We start from the raw sequence: 17,277 nt of genomic DNA on the forward strand, positions 1-17,277 counted from the left end.
ACAAACACAAATCGGAGGTCACTGAGCGGTGGGTTCTTATCACTGATGGAAAAGAAAAGATGCAACCTGCTAAGATAAAGAGAACATGTTTGTAAAAAAGATCTATTCCTCTGGGGCGATATTCACAAACACTGACATCACAAACAAAGTGAGAATATGACTCAGAGCTTACAACTTAGGCTGAAATATTCTAGCAGAGAGTACTAGGGAAAGAAAGTTTTACCTTAGTGAGGAGGTGTGGTTGACACCCTTGCTAGACGGCATGCATTATTTTGGAAGATTGGTTGTCCTTTTGTGAGTCTGTGGACACCCAGTGGAAATGAAATGATCTGCGTCACAATATGAAACTGTGAATGTGTTCTCATTGTTTATGTGATCACTGTGATGATGGAAGGTTGAGACAGACCCAAGTCATCACTGCTGCACTGCTGCATTTGTCAAATATCTTAGTGTTGTGATCACTTCATTTTTGGCGTTATATCATTATTGCTTTGGGTGGGAGATGTGAGCATCTCTACCACAAACATCATTCCTGCACGATCTTATCTATAGTGTTTCATTAGCTCCTACATCTTTGTCTTTCTTCTTCATCTTAAAAGTCCTCCTATCTACTTTTAACTGTGTTTTTTTTTTTTTTTTACCTTAGGAGCTCCCTGGTGGGCTAAGATGTTTTGTGAATCGCTTTTATCTTCAGGATTAGTCTAACTTTAAGGGGAAAATCTTAAAAAACTTCATAATTTAAAGAATTTGCTCAGATTTTCGTCACTAGGAGCAACTCTTTGTACTCGAAAGCTTTGTAAATACGGCCCCTTGATGTCTGAACTTTGTCTTTGTGATATACAGTGGTTGGATAAATCAAGCAATTTGAATAAATCAGAGTGGACTCTGGGACAGCATTTTTCAATTTTAGACATTTTATAGACAAAATTATTCATTTAAGGGGTGCCCATTGGCTCACCTGGTAGAGCAGACACCCCATATACAAAGGCTCTGTCATTGCCACAGCAGCTGCAGGCTCGATTCCAGCCTGCGGCCCCTTGCTGCATGTCGTCCCCCCTCTCTTTACCCTCTCACACTAACAACTGTCCTGTCAAATAGAGGGAAAAAAGCCCTAAAAATGTCTTTGAAGAATTATTGAGAAAACAATTTGCAGCTAATGAAATATCTAGATAGAAAATCCTTATCAGATCCTATCAGTCAGTTAATAAAAAATTAGATTGCACATTGACAGTGTGCAGTAAGAGTTATGTGCAGGCTCTAGTCTTCTTTCTAACAGGAGTTATCTGCACATTTTGTGATGCACATCTATCTAACAATTTTTAGTTTCACCACTCCTCTTATCGTCTACCTTCACCGACAGAAAGCAGTAGATCTATACTTAAATCACAGGTGCTTTTCCTGTTTCCATATGGTGTAGATGTCATATTTCTTAGCTGACAGCATGTGGTTTATTTGGTGTCCTGTTTGTGGTTAATTCAAACCAGGCTAGGCTGAACTGGACCAGACTGCGTTGAGGGCGAGTAAATGCACACGTGCATGTGGAGGATTCTTCTTAAACACAGAGCAGCTATTCTCTCCCCACTCTGCAGCACCACTGACATACAGACCTAGAAACACTGCGAGCATAATCAAATCACACACACACACACACACACACACACAAGGGGAGAGAGGAGAGGAGGAGGAGGAGAAGAGGGAAAAACCCCAGCAAGCTGACTCCTTTTGACAATAAAAAACAGCATTGTGCTCTGAGACGAATCCTCAGCAGTGACGTCTTTGCGCTGAAATTTAACTGTGAAGAATTACTTAGTGAGGCAGCTGTGAGTTTGGCAGGCGAGAGCTGGGGGCTGCAGAGGCACAGTGGACCCCCTGCCCATTTCCCCTCCTGTCCTCCCCCCCTCCTGCTCCTCCTCTACCCGAGGAATTCGCATTCGCACTCTCTCTTCGTGCCTAATCAGTTTCTCTCGCCATTCCCCGTCTCAATCCTCCTGCTTCTCTCTCACACTTCTCTCCCATGTTTCTTGCTGTCAGAAGCAATAAACAAGCCGAGGAGTTTGTGTTATTAAATAGCGAGAAACGCTATTTATTAGCTCAATATCTTGCCCCAAAACAAAGGCAGCGTTTAGACAAACAGTCGCAACAGCTGGTTCCCATTATGGATTATGGTTCTCTTCCAAATACCTACCTCTTCTCACCTGGCAGAGCCCGTCTCCTGCCTCTATACTCAAACTTTGTCTAGAAAGTTAAAAACTGAGCCTCCCATCGTGTAAGACAAGCTTTTTTTCTTGTGGGGAGCCCTCACCGACAAGAATGCAACCACGTCTGCTCCCCAACATATAGTTAGATACCACATTTCTGTCTGCTCTCTCCGTCTCAACAGTGTATGAGGATGGAAACCCCCACAAGTATCTGGTGTAAACTATCAGTGATGCGTAGATGTGTACAGCGCAGGCATGGGGAGGGGCTGGAGGGACCAGTCTCTGAGGGGCACTGGGTGTGGCAGGATAACACAGGACTGGAGAAGCAAGAGTTAAGATCCACTTTCCCCTTGTCTCATTCAACCACTGACTCAAATTGTCTCAGTCTCATGGGGACTACAGCGCAAGACGAATTCAGAGCAAGTCCCTCTTCCTGCTCTAAAAAAAAAAACATTGTTAAAAGATATGTTGAAAGTAGAAACCATGAGAAAATCCAGTGCTGGCACACAGTACCAACTCATTAATGTGTTAAAAATATACATGGTTGGATATAAGATAAGAGCGAAACTGTATCCATACCCTCACTGTAAGCAATTACCCACAATGTAATGCTGCTAGGTGAAATGAGGCGACACAACAGTGTGGGAAATTAACATCAAGTCCCAACATTGCTGTAAAATTTTGGTTGTGGATAACAAATGTGCCTCCTCAACCCGCCACTTAGACAGCCTCTTCGCTGTTCTAGAAGGCAATTTGTCTGGTAAAATAGTTACGAGTGGCTCTTGAATTATGTGTCCACCTGCCACGGTGCTCCATTAATCTGGCTGCTGTCCTACAACACAAACACAATATGTTCTTCTTTGTACTACAAGCACTGTGTCCTTACATGAGCGTTGTTCCAATACCAGAATCTGAAATGCCTCAGATACTGCCTAAAATGCTGGATCAGGTATCGGTGAGTATGCAATGGTATGCAATTTATTGATAAACTTTAAAGCCTTTGGAAACACAGCTTGAAATAGTAAAAATGCATATATTATATCAAAGTCGAGTGTCTCATTAATCATCCACAAAAGTCTGAGTGAAAATAACCATTAATAACTATTAGAAAACCTGGTTTAAAAACAGCTCATTTTGCTGTTTAGACCACTTGCCAGGACAGAGTGGGCGTGGCAGATGTTACTTCGTAGAATAGTTAGCATAACTTTTACATGCAATGTTACGGCCAGGCTCCACCGGCTGCAAACATACAGCGTAGCGTTGCGGCGTATTCATTTGGGCTCCACTGACTGCGAACGGAAGCGACACGTAGAGAAGCCAGCGGGGTTGTTTACCGTTTGCTGAGCCGAGAGGCTGCATGTAGGCTGCATGAAATGTTAAAGCATTTTCCACCTAAGTTATTACATATATTTGAGTTATCTACAAGTTTACTGTACTGTTTGTCATCTACTCGCTTTCAAATGTCCGCCACGGACACAGCGTTACAGATAAACAATAGAAGAGCCGCGTCAAATAGAGAGTTGTCGCGCCGCTCTCGTTGCCGGTGGAGCCGCTGTAATTGATTAACAGGGGGGCGAGCTGCTACGGGACTCGCGCTGCAGACGTGCCCGGTTGAGCCCGGCCGTTAGCTGAGATGAATGACAACGGGAGGCTAGCGCTTTGCCTTTCTTCATTGAGATACGTTTTCATTGAAAACATAAATCTGCTCCGTTTTTCTGATAATAGCCTTTTTCATTCAAACACATCCAGTCTTAATAGATTAAATATGTCTTTACTCTGACACACACACCGACCGTCAAAGCGGGAGAGACCGGTGCCGGCCGGCCGTCTCTCTGGCGTTGTGTAGATGTATTTGCCCGCCTCGAATAATGTTCCCCTCCGGCTAAAATTATGTTGTTTCCCGCAGCATCACCTCCGCCATTGGGGATATGTTTATGCGTAGCAAAGCTAACTGCTTGGGGTTGGGGTTGGGGGTGAGGAAGGGTGCACATTACGTCCCCTCCCCGCGAGTCGACACGGGCACGGGCCCGGGGGGCAAGCCCGGCCACTCACAAGCCACCTCTTCCTGCAGCTCCACGAGCTGCAAAGGCTCGGATTGTCCGGGCTCTGGAGCCGGTCAACCTGATTCGAGTGCTGCTGGGAGCCCGCCAGAGGCAGAGCCTCCGCTGGGTCGCAGCCGAGCGGTTCAGCCAGTTTACGATCTGTATTTTCTAAACATCAGACTAGAAAGAGGAATTGGCTCAGACTCAAAGAGGCAGATTTAGCTGGAGCAGAAAGGTTTTGTTGCGGTGCCACTGGGGGGCGGGATGAGACAACTGAATGATGATTTATGATTGGTTTGGAATTTATTGCGTAATAAATCTCAGAGATAACCATGGCCAAATCAAACCCAATTTCAAGAATGTACAAAAACTTAAAAGACAGATATTTCGAATTTGGATGGAAACAGATTTCTAATTGTTTTACATGTTTAATATTATGTACATAAGACCCTAAATTACATAGTTAGAAGGCTATTGTGGATTTGGGTTTTTACAGCGGTTACATTTTTTTTAGAATGCAATGGTATCGGATTGGTAATCACTTTCATCCGATACTCATCTTGATGAATCGGAATCAATATCCAGAAGAAAAAAATTGTATCTGAACATCTCTACTTTACATCCACCAGAAAAATGCCTCATTCAAATCCAATCAACTTTGACGTGATCAGTAAACGGCTGACGTGGTCATCTACAAGATGTTAAAGAGGCAATTCTTTGGATTCTGGTGCAGGAAAAGAGGTCACATTTAAATCCAGCAGTTCTGTCCTTCATTGGTGTCCTTTTGCCTACCCCGGGTCAACAGAGGAATGTCTTGTGGCAACTGGGCCACTGTGACTGGACACAATTCTGCTGAGGCCAGCGGCAATCCAAAGCCAGAGCCAGTGAGAGGAATAAAAAGGAGAAAGGAAGAAGTGCTGTGTTGTCTGTTGCTCTGTCTGCACAGTGTGTAGGCCGTCACAGCCTGGTCTTTCTCAAACGCATACAAAGGCAGCTCTGACAAGAGGAGAAGCAGACAGTGAGGGAGTGGCAGAGGACAGAAAAAGTGACTGTAGGGGTGCAGCTATTGTGCTGAACAAAGAAAACTCGATGGAAATACAAATTAATGACATGACTAATCTATAAAAAGAACAGGTTTTGGAGAGATTTCCTGCAATGGACCACTTCCTCTAGATCTGGAGCCCAGCTCAGGTTCCAGCAACACCCTCCAATCAAAGCAACACAAAGATATCTAATCGTTCAATCAAAGCCGGGACTTGAAAAGCAGGCTGACTCTAGCCATGTCATGTCTGACGAAAAGAGACTTCTGCGTAACAGATGGGGCTGATATCATATCCCCTGAGTGGCCATCTGTGTAAAAACATACAACACAACACACACACGCCCATCTTGTTGTGGTTTGTCTACACGGACACTGCTTCCTCTGGGCTTTTTTCTTGGTGCAGAGGTTGTGTTTGCCCAGCGTCAACTCGTGGCCAAAAACCTGGTTCAGCACTCACTTGGTCTCCACCCACAAGAGGACATATAGTATGGCACGAAAACAAGACAAATCTTTACGTAGTGCTGCACAAATGGCTACATGTCAAACCAGATCCTACGAAATTACAAAGGACATAAACCATTCACTACTCACTCACATTACTTACTGCAATACTCTGAAATTCAAGACGACACACAGATAAAAAAAATGCCATTTAAACAGAAAAATATGGTGATTTTTTTCCTCCAAAGAACCCCCTCTGTGCTGGTTCTCCTTTCACAATTTACTCTCGTGTATATCTGTAAGAGAATCTGTCAAAGCACTATTTATTTTGCCATCTTTCCACTAAGATAACCACAAGGAGAAACCACAGTCACAACATCAGAAAAAAGTTGGGGTTTGAGGCTGAATATTGGATGCAAACTTTGATGTTGTAACACACTGTGAAGGGGGCTCCCCAGTTATTATTCAGGCTATGCCCCAAAGCATGTCAATGCGAAAATTATGGGAATACAGTAATAGTTCAGTGAGCATCCGATGCTAAAAAGCTGTCATTGGAATACTGCCTTATTTAGAGGAAAGTCAGTAGCTGGATATTACAGTTTATATAAAGTCAGTCAGTTGGAGAGTTAGATCATTACCTCCTCCTGCGAGGCATAGTGAGGCTCTGCGGCATCCACCGACCAGTAGCAGTAGTCAAAACAAAACTCCAGGAGCTTCTCCCTCGAATCCACAGCACCATCTGTACGTCCGTCCAGCTTCAGGGAGGGAAACACAAGAGTAAAGCACATAAGGATTATTTTCTAGTCTCTCTTTTCTATTTGATGTGAACCAATAACAGTTAGGGCAAGAAATACAGTACAATCACCCAATTTTATGAGCACAATTAAGTAGTATTGCAAAGTATACTGAACTTAAAGTACAGAAACAACAACTGCTTACATTTGATAGCATAGAAATTGGGCAGAAAGAATCAGAAGCTTATATAGAAGCTCAGCAACATACTATAGCTTTTGTTTATGAGACTGTTACGGTGTGGAATTGCAAGCAAGTTGTTTCCATTCATTAGCAACGCATTCACTCTTTCGCTTCTTTAGTCGCCTCGCTGCATTAACAGTAAACACCTTTCTGCTCACTGGGAGTGAATCCTGAACTGATGGAAGACAGCACAGCAGCATTTGGACTTGTCCAGGCACAACGGTTGCACTGGAAAAACAGTGCAGCATCTAAACATTTCTTCTAAATCACTGCATACAGCCTGGAGAACCATGTTGTTCTTAATGAGAGAGCACACTGTTATATTATATTTGTGACATTCAATCTTTTCCAGGAGTGTTTTTTTATAGGGACATAAATCTTTGCAGGTATATCCACTTTACTTAAAACTTATGCCATCAATTTTCATATTCGGGAATAAATTTTAAGTAGACAACAAGTTTGTGAGCACTGGGGCGTGCTAGTGATTGTGGCCTTACTCTGAACACAACATGTATTTGAGCTGCAGTGAATAAGGTAAAGGTAAATGTCAGAGAGACTGTGGAGCCTACAGCTGATCTATAGAGTTAGAGAGTTAGAGAGTTGGGTAATTGGTCCATTCAACTAAAATAACATGACAATTAGCCACTTTTTAGCATGCTGGCTGCACATTAGCCATAGTAACAAAAAAAAAAAAAAAGAAGAAGACCTCACAAGAGGGCTAAGCTGTTCTTTACAGGTGATTTGCCAAGTTTGTTGTAGACTGGTGACAAACTTGATCATGAAACTATTCAAGACACCTGACATTTTTGACATCTTGCTAGCATATCTGTAAACCAGCTTACAGACACAGGAAGAGGCCATGCTCAGCAGTCAGACAGGAGTCACATTAAAAAACTAGAAAAGCACTCAGAGAGTGCAGACCAAGCAGCTTAGATTTCCCGCCATTTTATTATTTTATCCACTTCGCTTCAACTGACCACCACCAAAATTTTACCATCTGTTCCTTGTGCCATAATCAACATTTCCTGAAAATTTCATCAAAATCCATTCAGAACTTTTTGAGTTATTTTGCAGACAAACAAACAAACAGACAAATGCCAGCGAAAACATAACCTCCTTGGCGGAGGTAATGAATCACAGCCAACAGATATCTTTCCCGTCTTCCGTAAATATTCAGTCTGATACATACGGAAAAGTTGATCATTTACATCTGTCCCACAGAGGATAGGCCTACACACTTTTAAACAGCGCCTGGAAGAAGATCAGCTCTGCACTCAAGATTTCAGGGAAATAGGCTATACGATGTTTGATAAGGTTGCTTAGCAACCTCAGACGCAACCTGTCGCTGCGCTCTTGAAAGGTGGCACCAAAAAGGCACAGGAAAAGTACCCACTGCCCAACCTCGTGTTTTCCAGGCGGTTAAAGACGCGGCATGTGTTCGGCCCCTAATTTCCAGGGCTGGTACCTGCGGTTATTTCACAGGCTAGTTAACATGTCGGGCAGGAAATCCAAAGTGTGGGATCATTTTGAGAAGGTGAAGGACGAACCCAAGGTGATATGTAAACTCATCTTCATTGGTTGACTATTAAAAATATTTTTCAATACTCATCTGTGTGAAGGAGTGAACAGGCTAATATAACATGATGAGTTAGAGTTGTTTGAACCACTTTTAGACTTGTTTGACCACATATTTGTACCGAGAGGTGTTTGGATCCATTCCGTCCCATTATAATGTGTTTATGAGCGAGGTCGAACAGGTAGCGCCAAAAGCATAAAAATCTGTATGTGGCGGAGATAATTTATTCATGGCGCACAGTGTATGGGAAACACTGGGATAATTGCACTGGAAATTTTTTGAGATGACATCAGGGTATCATGTTTACATGTGGTGACTGCATGTTCAGTTGCAAAACAGCAACATTAGAGCTGGTGAGGGATAAATGTCTCGCTCAAGGACACTTGAGTGATGGATTCTTGCCAAGCAGATCGCTGGAAATGGGTCATTTAGTCACTGTTACACTTCAAACCAAGCAGTCAATTATCCAAATCATTATCCAAATAATGAATCCACCCAGTCATCTAGTATGTAAACGGACTTTTCTTTCTCTAACTGAGACATTAAGTAATACTGAGCTCTGGGTATCAATTTTGTTCACAGCAACTGACTTTCCTGAAAACATTATTGTTTAACCCCCTTAGTACTTTTAGGAAATACAACAATGGCCTTGTCGTGTAGGGGATTAGCCAAAAACAACGCCAGCCACGAGCAAATTTCCTGGCCAACAGACCTCCAACCAGTGACAGACTGAAGGCTCATGTTTTCCAACTAAATCAAGTTAGGGAAAACTGATAAGTTGTTGCATCTTTTTTCTTGTTTCACACTTTTTAAATGTAGTTCAGTAGTTCTTTATAACTTGTATTATGTGCTGTTTGTTACTCGGCTTTACATTTATTGTCCTTTAAACTCTAAACCGTTTTTTTTTCTTCCTGTCTCAGATCTTCCAAAACTGTCCCACTTTCCATAAATAATTATTCCCATGAGACCCGCAAGAGCTTTGGAGTCTTGGTCCTTTTCCATGGCAGAGGGAGGCCATATGTGGTTCGTCTCTGTCACATCATTTGTAACAGATTCTCTCCTCCCCCACCCAACTTCTCTCAATACTTCAGCATTCAAAATGTAAACAAAAGGGGCAGCTCTGTAACTACAAATTTAATCAAAACAAGTCTTCGTGTATATGTAACTAGGTTGTAGCTAAATGTGAGCAGTAGTTCTAAGCTGAATTTCTTTCATCTTTTTGTGTGTTTGCATCAGTTCTACACATGGGAGACTGGATACTTTGATATATGAACCTCATCATCTACAAGCCATATCTTTCAAACGCATACAGTTTTATCATTTCAACAGTAGCTAATGCAAACATTCACAGGGAAAAACAAGGTGTAGCAGCAGCAGACTGTCTGCAGGCAATGCAGCTCAACCAATCAGACAAGTCTACTCAGCAATCTGACACAGCAGGTTGGTAAGTTAGAGAAAGTATCAGCTTACAAGAACATGTAGCTCACATAATTATTTCCAAATGTGTCCTTGAAACCTGAACTAATAACTAAGACAAAAACACAACCAAAAAAATACTTTTCTCAGCTAAAATACAGTATAAAACAACATTTCACACTGCTCTTGTATTACTTAAAAGACCATTAAGGCCTGGAGCCAGATTCTCTGTTAAAACACCTCATTTAACACTAAAGTCTGTAAATTGTATTTTATGTACTATAGTTTCCAAAGGAGAAGAGAGGAGCCTTTAGTAATGAAAACAGACTTACCTTTCAATACCACTGTGTCTTCATCAGAGTAAAAAGCCCTTTTGACTCTGATAAGGACACAGTGGTTTTTTATTTTTATCCATTCTTGAGTAGAAAAAGGTTTAAATTTAGCAACAAATCTGTGTAACAAATGGTATCAGCCCAAAAATTGCTGCAACAACTTATGGGATATTATTTAGCATGGGAATGGCCATCATGTACTTCCAATCAAAATTTTCTAAGCCTATACACACTCCAAACTTTTAAAGTTTGAATATGCGCCTGACCAAGGCACTATGTAATCTTGGGGTTCACCTTTTTTCAGATACAACGTCTATGGGGCATACAGTGTTTACCTGCAATCTTCTACTAAAGATCCCCTGTTCCCCCTGAAGGCCCTGACACACTAAGCTGACAGTTGGCCGTCGGGCAAAGTCGTCGGTGCCGTGTGTCCCACACCATTGGCCCTTGTCGGCTTTTTTTCCCACTGATTCAACATGTTGAATCGGTGTCTGTGAAAGCGGAGCCAGTCGGCGAATGAAATTTCCCTGATTGGCAGTTCAGCCCAGTGTACAAGAAGAGAAACTGAAGTGAGAAATGTTATTAGGGAGCTTAAGTCAAGAGGGATTGAGGGAAATAAACTTGTTATATGAGGTAAGATTGTTTTTCTTTAGTCAATAAGCTCTATAGCAAAAGTGTTTCCTGATGGTTTGTTTTATTGTTCACTGGCACATGGTAAATATGCTTTGTTCTTTCAACATTTGATTGCGTTGTTAATGTACTAACTGGCTAACTAGCATCAAGACATCCGGGTCCCCTTTTTGCATGACAATTACAGACAACCGTTGTCTGCTGGTATGGAGTGGTATGTCCTCTCTTGCAGGTGTGGCACATACGTGCTTGCTGGCTGTTTAGTGTGTGTATGTGCAACTTTTTGGCCGTCTCACGGCTGTGTGAGGCAACACAGCAGGGGGCTCTCGTTGTCGCTAGTTCTCTGAAGTTGGTTTGGTGTGTCTGAGCCTTAAAAAAGACAAAAATACCTAGCCAACTGACAATTGTTGGTCAATGTCAGGTCGTTGGTCAGCGCCTGTGACCATAGTTTTTGCAGCATGTCCTGAACTGTTGGCTTTTTTTCAGCTGATTCAGCATGTTGAACGGGTGTCAGAGACGGTGAAGCCTGTCGGTGAATAACATCACTCTGATTGGCAGTTCAGCTCAATGCTCCAGAAGAGAAACGAAAGTGAGGAAAGTAAACAAACGACTAAAGTCAAGAGGGTATGAGATCAAAAGAAACTTGTTATACAAGGTAAACTCTTTTTAGCTTTTGGGCTCTTTAGCAGAAACGGTTCATAACTGTTTGTGTTATCATTCGCTAGTACAGAGTAAATATCCTTTATTATTTCAACATTGGGTTGTGTCGTTAAAGTGCTACCTGGCTAGCGAGTGTCTTGAATCCATCCTGTCGATCTTCCGGCTTCTTTTTTTTTTAATGACAAATATAGACTATCACCACCTGCAGGTATGGAAAGTTATTTCCTCTCATGCTGGCACGGAACGTACATGCTAGTTGGTGGATGGATGAAGTTTTTGTAGTATGTTTAGTGCAACTTTTTGGCTGAGACACAGGAAATGTGACGCAACGCAACAGTTGTCACTTGCTCTTTGATGAGTCTTAAGGGTTACCGCAACTCAGTCTGGAGTATGTAAAGTATGCTGTAGTTGTGTTGCTGTTTATATGTGGCGTGCACAGTGTCAGAGTGTATGTGTGTGACAGGAGGGGTCTCTCAACCTATGTGTATGTGTGAGCTCAACACATATAATAAACAACAGTGACATCAAGCAGGAAAAGGGTGATCAGATTCTGTAAACATCCTGTTGCTATGATAGATACCCTCTAGTAAACACAACTCCCACTTCAACCACTCCTCCCAACAGAAGAGACACCAAAACAGATGCAATATTTTACATTTGTGTGCAGCAGTTTGGATGTTGTCACACCAAAATACTCACCTTTACATTCCTGATCCTCACAAGCTTGTCCTCCACCTGAACCGCGAGCCTTCCTCCATCTGCGCTCTCCCTGTGAGCAAGAACATTGCTTCAGTCAACTCTGTACACAACTATATTTGGAAGCATAAAGAAATGTGACCAATGTTATGAGAAGGGAAAGATCAGATCAGAGAGAAAACGTTAACACATGCTTCCAATAGGGGAGAGAAGATCTAAAGGGACACCATCAGTATTGATCAGTGTCTCCTGCTCCAAATGCAAACTGGAAGAAGATTTAACAAAGGTTCACTTTGGATTCAACGCCCTGCAGACAGACTCAAATAGGTTTAAAGTCCCCTTTTTGCAGACGCAGATATAATCAAGAGGATGTCCAGATGAATTTAGGCCACTTGACTCAAGGCCGTCACATGACAGTTAGCACAATGAATCTTTGTGTGTGTGATCCATGAAATCGCCACTGACCAGTTTCAGATTCAAATGAAAACAGACCCTCACATACTCCAGAGACTTCCTCTGATGAGGCAGCTTGGGCTGTCTCCACAAAGTCGAGAGCGCACACCAGTTCTGTGTGTGTGTGTATAATTGGGACCAGTGTGTGTCCCCGCATGTGTGTAAAACAAGGTCAGCTCGGTGATGTGTGCTTCAGCAGCTGGACCGAGCACATCTGATGCAACACACGCGAAACTGGAGGCAATCACAACATGGAGCTGAGAGATTTTCGATCTCCAGGAGCGATAATGACGGCGAATGAGGCCTGCAGAGCAAATGCTCCGTCTCTGTGGTGGGTAAGGGGATAGACGAGCAGGCTGTTGTAATCGTCAGCTCTCCCTGTGCTTCGCCATGCGGGACTCATTTTGCCAACCCCAGCAGTGGCCCAACCCAAAACCACCAACCTTCAATCTCAGGCTTTAAGTAGTATGGAGGAGAGGAGGTTGGTGCTGGAAAATAGTAAACCTCATAAAAATGTGTGTTGATACAAACCCAAGACGAGCAATTTCACAATCACCCTGACATGTTTTTTGCATGTGAGTAGCTTCTAGCGTTCTCAGGGGGAGCTCATTGAATCCTAAAACAAAGAGCAATACACTCCTGTGCCCGGCCAAATGAGGAAAGCAGCTGACCAGTCCAGTGGTAATGTTATCTCTGTCACACAGCAGGCCCTTATTCAAATATATAACTAAGGAAATATATCCTCCACTTAAAAAAGGGGAACAGAGCAGAGGAAAGTGAGACTGACAGAACCAGAAATCAGGAAGCAGAGATTTGCATGACAGTGAACATTATGTATAAGAAAATCTTTTGTTATGCAAAACACCAGGAAGACTGTTTGAAAGAATCATTGTCCAGCCCTTCATAGCCTGAATAATGCTTTGTTATGGTACTGTAGAGGCCTTTAGATTGAGCACCCTTGCTAAACATCCTGCAGGAGTTCAATTTAATTCAATGCACTACTATAGACTTTATATGTACTATATCTCCAGACCCCGAGGAACTGTTATTCAACATGCTGTAGCAATTTGCCTGTTAATGTAAAGGGGTGCTCCAGTGGAGCAATGCAACTTTACAACCTTACTGTGTTTCTCTGCTACTTAAACAGCAGATTTCACAGCACTGTAAAATGGGGGGGAAACTTTTTTCTTCCCATAAATGCCTTCCTAAACAAGGGGAATATCTTAAAGTAATGAGCAAGTGAGAACTAAGTCTGTTTTGTATATTAAAAATATATGTTTTTACATAGATGTAGGTATGAAGTAACATTAGTTGACTTCGTCTTCTTTCATTTGTTTGAAACTAACCTCTTGAACCCCACTGTTACGCCGCTCTGCTATTCATTACAAACTTCTTCTTTTTTCTGGAAAATATTGTTAAAACTTGCAGTAAGTAAGTGGAGATCCAACAGTTTCCAAAAGTACCAATGGGGTCTTGGGTTGAACATTTACTGAGTGTAAACATCCTTTAGCCTCAGTAAAAGAGTTGGTACAGAGTATACTGTATGTGGTAGTGTAAGTCAAGTTTGTAGGGCTGCAACTAACATTTACATTTTACTACTGTTTAATAGTTTGTCTATACAAACAATTTTCAAATGGCTTATTTTGTCTGACACACCATACAGCACCCACAGATATTCAGTTTACCATCATGTAAGGCAGAAAAGCAGCATATTGTCACATTTGAAAAGCAGGCGCCATCGGAACTATAACAAATGATCAATTAGTTGCCAATTATTAAATTAACTGTCAACTAATTTGACAATCGATTGATTGATTTGGGTGATTTCTTAAGAGAGAAAAGTTAAAATTGCTCCTCTTGGACAGTAAACTGGATGTCTTTGTAGACAAAACAAGATATGTAAAAAGATGTCATCTTGAGCTTTGGGAAACACTGATCAACATTTTTCACCATTTTCTGACATCTGACAGACCAAACAACTTAAGAAAAAGACTTTTTGAAAACTTGAGATCAAACTCAAGGCTATGGGGCCGATTGCACAAAACACCTTAGATTTTCTCCTTGAGTATGACACTTTAGGCTTAATTTCTTCTTAGCTGAAGGACTTATACAGTTGCACAGAATCTCTTTAAAGGTTTCCTTAGTTAAGGAAAAATTTTAACTCATTTACTGCATTGACAGATTTTACAGCGGTGAAAGTGTCCATGGAGATTGTTTGTTTGCTTGGACTCACACTTGCGATACCTGTTTTTATCTCACTAGATTGGCTTATACTTACAGTAGATGGTGAAAAAATGGCATAAGAAAAGAAGACAAGGAAACCATATTGGTCGGAGGAAGAAAGGATTATACTTCTGGAGGAATACGATCATAGAAAGCACAAACTACAACAACTGTAAGAAGAAAGAGCAACGAAAATAATTCAGGCAAATTTAAAGTGTAAAATTAAATGCAGGGTGTGTTGTTTTTTTCATTTATTACCATGAACTCGGACATATTGCAGTTAAGATAGAGTCAGGGGTACCTTAAGTTTTTTTGTTTGTTTGTTTGTTTTTTACCTTGCTTTGTTTGCTAAGGTCTTTTGTGCAACAGACTAGGAATCCCTTAAGTATAAGACCTAGACAGAGTCATCTCTGCCGACTGGTCATCAAATCAAATGTGTTGTTGTTGTTTTTTTCATTTATTACCATGAACTCGGTCATGTTGCAGTTAAGATAGAGTCAGAGGTACCTTAAGTTGTTTTTTTTAATCTTGCTTTGTTTGCTAAGGTCTTTTGTGCAACGGACTAGGGATCCCTGAAGTACAAGACCAAGACAAGGAGAAAACCTTAAATATTTAAGTGAACATTTTAAGGAAAGCTGAAGGAGAAGACTTAAGGATGTTTTGTGCAACCAATTTTATTTTATGGAAACCTTAACTAGGACTTTAAGAATAATCTTAACTTAAGGTGTTTTATGCAACTGGTCCCTTATTTCTGTACTTAACTGCTTCATTGTTATAAAAACATTAAGCATAAATTCATCCTATAAAGGCAGTCACACATACAGAGACAGCAAAGGTGTTTTGACTCATTATCACAATTGACTTCTGAATATAAAACCCATTATCTTAATGGTTGTTGTGTGGCTGCTGTTAAGACAATTTAAACCTTAACTAGCTCCAGTGTTTTGTACATTACTCAGCAGCACCACACACACTTGCTGCACTTGAGATGCTTAGTCAGTCAACACTACTGACAGCCACAGTTGTCAGTGTCCACCATGTGCACCACAGCACTGTCTTCAGTTAGCTAACCAGCTAGCTTAATGCTGCTGTTATGACTTCGGTAAATGCTAAATAGTTAGGTTAAAAGAAAAGGCAAAAGCGTATTGCTGTGTATGTTTATGTGTAATTAGCAGCGAGCAGCAGCTTGTATCACAGCTAGCAACAACAGTTCAGAGACATAAAGGCAACTACAATAAAGTTAGCTCTCATAATGTCCATATTAATTACCGTTTAATTAGCTAGCAGAGTTAATTAATGTATGCTAACGTCAGAACTTACCTTGCGTTGAGAGGACGCACTCGAATGGCAACTTTAACGTTTGCCATGATGCCTTCACGGACACATCTTGTCTAACTCGCAGCTGGTGTAAAAGAATATTTCCCTTAGGAGCATTTTGACTTCTTCTTGTATTAAAACCTAAAGAACGGGAGGAAACTGCTCTGACATCCGCTGTTTAAGTCATCTCTGCCGGCTGGTCGTCGGTTCAACCGCCCGCCGCCTCTCAACCAAAGTCCCAACTGAAGAAGTGAAACTTCCTGCTGGACTCAAAGGGAGGGGAGATGCTGCTGGGTACTCCCCCTACTACGCCATATTCAAATCTTTTTCTTTTTTTGTTTCATGTATGTTATTGTTTGAATCCTCACTATTTTAAATATTAATGTGGGGAGTACACTTTATTTTGTGTATTGCTTTTTGATAAATTATCCCACATCTTTGGCTTTGTCATAACCTGAATTTGGCTGGCAGGGGCGTAAATACAGACAGTGTGGGCCTGTGGGGTGGAGGGGGCCGAAAAGAGAGCAGGCTTTGAAGAGGAAGGATTAAAAATTAATCTAAAGAAATCAAATGTTTGTTATACAGTTACTCATAATTACTTTTATTGCTTCCTTTTTTCTTTTTCTTTGGTAAAAAAAAGTCAGTTCATTCATACATTTTCCATAAACCCCTTATCCCTTTTGGGGTTGCGAGAGGGCTGGAGCCTATCCCAGCTGATATTGGAGAGGCAGGGTACGCCTTGGACAGGTCGCCATACTATCGCAGGGCTGGCACATAGACACAGACAACCATTCACACTCACATTCACACCTACGGACAATTTAGAGTCACCAATTAACCTGCATGTCTTTGGACTGTGGGAGGAAGCTGGAGTACCTGGAGAAAACCCACACTGATATGGGGAGAACATTTAAACTCCTCCACCCTGGGGTTCAAACCCCCCAGGTACGAACCAGGAACCTTCTTGCTGTGAGGCAACAATGCTAACCACTGCACCACCATGCTGCCAGAAAAAATGGTCAGTGGCAATCTATGACAATATTTATGCTTATTCTACACTTAATCTAACATAAAATCTATCAATTAACTATAATACCTATCCAATTAAATGGTTGAACGTAGGGATGCGTGATAATACCGGCACATCATCTGTACGAGGTAATATCGGCTTTAAAATGAACTGTCAGAATTGGCCAACACCTCTGCAATTTTATTTAACTTTTAATTTATTGAACTGAATTTAAAGAGGAAGACAGAGGGGGGGTGGATGTCGAGA

General features: G+C 41.6%; 1 protein-coding gene across 3 annotated transcripts in view; it reads right to left on the minus strand.

Annotated features, from left to right (window-relative positions):
* stard9 (StAR-related lipid transfer (START) domain containing 9) overlaps positions 1-16,301 on the minus strand; it is a 62,253-nt gene extending 45,952 nt beyond the window's left edge. For 2 of the 3 annotated variants that reach the window (XM_078175195.1, XM_033642614.2), the window contains exons 1-3: positions 16,005-16,301; positions 12,012-12,081; positions 6,362-6,478 (exon numbers count right to left, since the gene is read on the minus strand). In XM_078175195.1, coding sequence (XP_078031321.1) covers positions 6,362-6,478; positions 12,012-12,081; positions 16,005-16,051 — 234 coding nt within the window. In that variant the 5' untranslated portion in view covers positions 16,052-16,301. The remainder of the gene's footprint in view (positions 1-6,361; positions 6,479-12,011; positions 12,082-16,004) is intronic. The other variant, XM_078175194.1, reaches the window with a different exon arrangement.
* Positions 16,302-17,277: the final 976 nt, after the last annotated feature.

Source organism: Epinephelus lanceolatus, chromosome 15 (genome assembly GCF_041903045.1).
Source record: "Epinephelus lanceolatus isolate andai-2023 chromosome 15, ASM4190304v1, whole genome shotgun sequence".
Classification (NCBI taxonomy): domain Eukaryota; kingdom Metazoa; phylum Chordata; class Actinopteri; order Perciformes; family Serranidae; genus Epinephelus; species Epinephelus lanceolatus.